Source organism: Cryptomeria japonica, chromosome 1, assembly GCF_030272615.1.
Source record: "Cryptomeria japonica chromosome 1, Sugi_1.0, whole genome shotgun sequence".
In the NCBI taxonomy this organism is placed as follows: domain Eukaryota; kingdom Viridiplantae; phylum Streptophyta; class Pinopsida; order Cupressales; family Cupressaceae; genus Cryptomeria; species Cryptomeria japonica.
The window spans coordinates 713,001,198-713,007,041 of NC_081405.1; the positions used below are offsets into that span (position 1 = coordinate 713,001,198).

General features: G+C 36.4%; 1 protein-coding gene across 1 annotated transcript; it reads left to right on the top strand.

Moving 5' to 3' along the window:
- Window positions 1-276: 276 nt before the first annotated feature.
- Window positions 277-4,859, top strand: LOC131050384 (heat shock protein 81-1). Its single transcript, XM_057984542.2, has 4 exons — window positions 277-621; window positions 2,184-2,325; window positions 2,511-2,791; window positions 3,008-4,859. Exons 1-4 carry the CDS (start codon window positions 493-495, stop codon window positions 4,568-4,570), a joined length of 2,115 nt encoding a protein of 704 aa, XP_057840525.2. The 5' UTR covers window positions 277-492; the 3' UTR covers window positions 4,571-4,859.
- Window positions 4,860-5,844: the final 985 nt, after the last annotated feature.

Below are 5,844 nucleotides of genomic sequence, written 5' to 3' on the forward strand. Positions count from 1 at the left end.
CTCTATAAGTGAAGAATGAACTTCTCTCTCAAGTAAAGAAAAAGGAGGAGAGGACAAAAGAAGGCCCCTAGAAGACGCACCCTCGCCCCCAACGAAAATTCTAAAGATACTATAACTAAATCTAATGATAAATAAACTAATAATAATAATAATAAGCTAAAGTGAGACAACCAAATTTTTCTTTTTCAAAAACCTTATTCCAAATAAACTCACATCTTTCTAATTAATCCCCAATAATTAACACTATTTTTTATTGTTTTGAAAGCACGACCGTTTTAAAAGCTGTTTCGACCGGCCTTTCCGAACTCTCTAGAAAACCTTCCAAACCCTTACAAAAACCCACTTCCGAGACCATTTGCAACGCAAGGAAAAGAGATCATCAATTCGGTTCTCTGCGATTTTCTGCCGCTTTGTTAATAGTTAGCAGATTTTTCTTCGGTGCCCAAAAGGGTTTTATTCGGCGCTTTTTTGAGCTGTTCCAGTGAAAAAATCATGGCGAGCGGTGATGTTGAGACATTTGCCTTTCAGGCTGAGATTAATCAGCTTTTGAGTCTGATTATCAATACATTTTACAGCAACAAGGAGATCTTTTTGAGAGAACTAATCAGCAATGCTTCAGATGTAAGTGCTCTGGCACCTTGGTTTTTCTGTGCTTTGTAAAACTTTGATCCGGTCTTCATATTGTTGGTTCTGTATCTTGACTATTTGATTTGTTTTATGTTATTCTCTTATCGCTTCTTCTTGTTAAGATGCACATTTAGTTTTTCAAAATTTTCTCAGGATAAGCCCTAGCTAGTTTATATTTGATGAGAGCTTGTTTCTGTGCCCTGTTATTTAATAGAGATCTGTGTATTTCGCTTATTGCATTTTATGTAAACTATTCTGGATTCAATATTAGGGGGCTATATTTTGTTTTCAAGGGTCTTTATATTCGTTCTATTTATGGCATTTCGATGTCTTTTTTTATATAAATGTTATGTGGCTTATGTATTTTAGGTTTACGGCAATTGTCTTTGTATTCAAGGGGTTAATATTCTTTCTTTTATGTTCTCTGTGTTCAAGTTCCCTCATTCTTGGATTTCTTTGGATTATGTTGTGTGGCTTATGTGTTTTTGGGTTTACGGCAGTTCTCTTTGTATTTAAGGATTTAATCTTCCCTTTTCTATGTTCCCCGTGTTCAAGTTTCCCTCATTCTTGGATTTCTTTGGGTTTAGTTTAAGTAGGTAGCTTTTGATTTGCACGTATAACGACGGAAGGCTATTATTTTTTCAGTTTCTTGCCGATGTGTTTTGGCTTCTCGTGTCAATTGGGTTGAAGTAAGGGTTGAATTTGTTTTTAATTTTTGTTAGGTGTTTTGGTTAGTGATTGAGCATTCTGCTTCGCTGCGGCCCTTTTGTAGGGATTGCTTTAGTATGTTTTATTTTTCTAGTGTGAAATTCTAGTGCTTTTCTAATTTTTGTTGTCGGTTACAGTGGGGATGCTTCTTAATTGTTAGGAGACATGGAGTGTTCTATTTCAGTGGGGATGCGATCTTAATAGTAATGGATTACGTGTTGTTTACACTGTTTTATTTACATATGATTAGATCTGGTAGAGTGCTATTGAACGATTTTCATGTTTAACTAGTATACCCTTTGTTCTGAGTAATAACAAGATGCCTGTTTTGTTGTCCATGGTTCTGTGGTCAATGTTACATTTCATACCCAATTTCAATACGTTACACAAGCTGTCAGATTTGTTCTGTTCAGACATGAATGCACTAATTATGCACTCTAGGTTGATGATAGTGCAAGCTTTTGTTTTCTACTTAGCCTGGATATCTCGTTGGCTGTATAGGATTTGTTTATCATTGGTAAATTGCCTGGATATCTCAATGTGTGTGATATGCCTGACAACAATTCCCTTTGGGGTGATAACCATCTAGATGTTTCTTGTAAATGTTGCTTACTTTTGTGTTCTGATGTTTTTTGGTCGAGTACATGCTTGTATGATTTTTTTCTCCCTGAAATATGTTTGTTTATTTCTAGTTTAGATCCGATCCGATCAGTTTGCATAAAGTTTGATTTTGTTGTGAAGAGATTTGAACTATAGTAAGGAATTAGGGTTTGTTGGTGATTGATCCACTTCATTGCGTTGGTGGCATGAATTAGCGGAAATTGACAAGATTTGGCTCGATTGTGCAGGCTCTTGATAAGATTCGTTTTGAGAGTCTTACTGACAAGTCGAAACTGGACTCTCAGCCAGAGCTGTTCATTCACATTGTTCCAGACAAGGCTAGCAATTCATTGTCTATAATCGACAGTGGTATTGGCATGACCAAGTCAGGTAGGCTTTTGCTTTATGTATGTTAAATTATGCTTCGTTAACTTTACAAGCTAGTAGAACGCTTGCTGTTTGGACTTACATACAGTAATTGGTTCCCATTTAGTCATTTTACTTTGTAAGTGGAGCTTTATTAGTTTTTAGTTCTGTGAATTTGTGTGTTTGATTATTTTCTTTTGTTTTTACAGATCTGGTTAACAATCTTGGGACCATTGCAAGGTCTGGCACCAAGGAATTTATGGAAGCTCTTGCAGCTGGTGCTGATGTTAGCATGATTGGGCAGTTTGGTGTTGGTTTTTACTCTGCATATCTGGTTGCTGAGAAAGTTGTTGTGATTAGTAAACACAATGATGATGAACAGTACATCTGGGAATCTCAGGCTGGTGGATCATTTACCGTGACAAAAGATACATCTGGTGAACAACTTGGTAGGGGAACAAAGATTACTCTTTACCTCAAGGACGATCAGGTTGGTTAAATGTTTCATCCCTGCCAGCATTTGTACTTCTAGTTTGTGTATGATTTAGGTTGCTTTAAGGGGTTTTCTAACCTTAACCAAGAATCTAATATTTGAAATGAAGTAGGATGTTATGATAAAATTAGAGAAAATTTATTGTATTTTTTTTATTGTTAAGAGGATCTCCTTATTCAAAATGATGAAAGTATTTTATGTTGATTGTGGCAGTTGGAGTATCTAGAAGAGAGACGTTTGAAGGACCTGATTAAGAAACATTCAGAGTTCATAAGCTACCCAATTTCTCTATGGACTGAGAAGACTACAGAGAAGGAGGTTTCAGATGACGAAGAAGAAGAGGACAAGGAGAAGAAGGATGAAGAAGGGAAGATTGAGGAAATTGACGAGGACAAGGAGAAGGAAGAGAAGAAGAAGAAGAAGGTTAAGGAAGTGTCTCATGAATGGAGTCTTGTTAACAAGCAAAAACCCATCTGGATGAGAAAGCCTGAAGAGATCACCAAGGAGGAGTATGCTGCATTTTATAAGAGTCTTACCAATGATTGGGAAGAGCATTTGGCAGTGAAACATTTCTCTGTAGAGGGTCAACTTGAGTTCAAGGCTGTCCTCTATGTCCCTAAGAGGGCACCTTTTGATCTCTTTGATACAAAGAAGAAACTTAACAATATCAAGTTGTATGTCAGGCGAGTATTTATCATGGACAACTGTGAAGATTTGATTCCTGAATATCTTAGCTTTGTCAAAGGAGTTGTTGACTCTGAAGATTTGCCCTTGAATATTTCTCGAGAGACACTTCAACAGAACAAAATATTGAAAGTTATTAGGAAGAATCTTGTTAAAAAGTGTATAGAGATGTTCTTCGAGATTGCAGAAAACAAAGAGGACTATAACAAGTTTTATGAGTCATTCTCAAAGAACATTAAGCTTGGTATCCATGAAGATAGCCAGAACCGATCAAAGCTTGCTGACTTGCTTAGATATCATTCTACCAAGAGTGGTGATGAGATGACAAGCTTGAAGGACTATGTGACTCGAATGAAGGATGGGCAGAGTGATATTTACTACATTACTGGTGAAAGCAAGAAAGCTGTTGAAAATTCTCCATTCCTGGAGCGCCTAAAGAAGAAAGGCTATGAGGTTCTCTATATGGTGGATGCAATTGATGAATATTCTGTTGGCCAATTGAAGGAGTATGAAGGCAAAAAACTAGTGTCTGCAACTAAGGAGGGATTGAAGTTGGAAGAGAGTGAGGATGAGAAGAAGAAGAAGGAAGAGCTGAAGGCTATGTTTGAGGGACTGTGCAAGGTTGTTAAGGACATCCTTGGAGACAAGGTAGAGAAAGTAGTAGTTTCTGATCGTGTCGTTGATTCTCCATGCTGTTTGGTTACAGGAGAGTATGGATGGACTGCCAACATGGAGAGGATTATGAAGGCCCAGGCCCTGAGGGACAGTAGCATGTCAAACTACATGTCTAGCAAGAAGACTATGGAAATCAATCCTGAAAATGCTATCATGGAAGAGCTTAGAAAGAGGGCAGATGCTGACAAAAATGACAAGTCAGTGAAGGACCTGGTGCTTCTCATCTATGAAACTGCTCTTTTGACATCTGGCTTCAGTCTTGATGATCCCAACACTTTCGGCAACAGGATTCACAGAATGTTAAAGCTGGGTCTGAGCATTGATGAGGATGAAACTGCTGTTGATGCAGATACAGAAATGCCTTCTCTCGAGGATGCTGCTGATGCAGAGGGTAGCAAGATGGAGGAGGTTGACTAGATTGACTAGATGGCCTTCCAGCTCCAGTGATGATAAATATTGAACCGTTTTGTAGCTAATGGACATAGATGATAGTATAGTAGTCTCTAAGTTTGTAGTGTAGTCTGTTTTTAGCTTTTTGATGTAAGATTTAGACTGGATAAAGGTTTCGGTCTTCATTTTTATAGCAGTAAAAGAGTTTTACTGGAAGGATGATTGTGTTCAAGATATGACTCATCTTTCTCGACTTTAGCTAAGTGTATGTTACTTCTTAATAATGGAATTAAGTCTATCGTTTGTTCTGTGCCAATGTTTTTTAACTCAAAGCCATGCTATGAAATGTTAATATGGTTGAATTTGAACTGTGCTTGCTGCTTTGAAAGTGTAACGACATTTGTTGATGCAGATGTTTGCAGGGGCTTTTACGTGTCTAAATTTTAAAGGATATTTGGTGTGTTCGCATAATAATTTTTTATAGTCTTTACTCTACACTGGTTGGATTGTCTTGGAAAGCAAGGTTTTTTATATCTGATTGTAACAACGCGAAAAAACTTCTTACTGTGGATTAGGCAGATCAGAAGTAGGTGAGTAGAGAACGTTTGTCTTGCTAAATGTAAGTGAGAAATGGGCAAAGGCATGTTTATGTTTTGGATAGATGGCTGTTTCTAATCACGTAATTTGATCTATATCTGTTCTTGTTTTCTTATACCAACGCCACGGAAATTTCTGCATTGGATGTTTTGGGTTAGTCAGATGGAAAACATAGGTGACTGTAAAATCTGCTAGGTACAAGCCACTTCCTAGAAATAAAATTAGTTTTTTGTGATGGTTGGGCTTATAATTAAATAAAATCATAGAAATATTTATTTAATGTAGTAGGAAAATAGTATTCTGATAAAATGTCATTTAGTTCTCAATAATTTCAATCGTAAGATACCAACTACAAGAAAGCTTGCAAGCTATTATTATAGGGTCTTAAATTAGTTTTTTGTGATGGTTGGGCTTATAACTAAATAAAATCATAGGAATAATTGTTTAATGTAGTAGGAAAATAGTATTCTGATAAAATTTCTGTCATTTAGTTCTCAATATTTCAATCTTAAGATACCAACTACAAGAAAGCTTGCAATCAATTATAATGCTATCAATGATCAACTTCTTATACTTGAAACGACCTTTTACCAATTTGTATAGTGTGTTCTCAAGATCTCATAGAAATTGACATTTTATACTTGGAAGTAATCTAAGACTACAAAAAAATTTGGTTGAAGGATCGAATATCCTTTACCTTAATG

Excerpts from the sequence above, each read along its gene's own strand:
- LOC131050384 (XM_057984542.2), top strand. The coding sequence starts at position 493 with ATGGCGAGCGGTGATGTTGAGACATTTGCCTTTCAGGCTGAGATTAAT. Across the intron at positions 2,326-2,510 it reads TATTGGCATGACCAAGTCAG|ATCTGGTTAACAATCTTGGG; the intron begins GTAGGCTTTTGC and ends TTGTTTTTACAG. Across the intron at positions 2,792-3,007 it reads TTTACCTCAAGGACGATCAG|TTGGAGTATCTAGAAGAGAG; the intron begins GTTGGTTAAATG and ends TGATTGTGGCAG.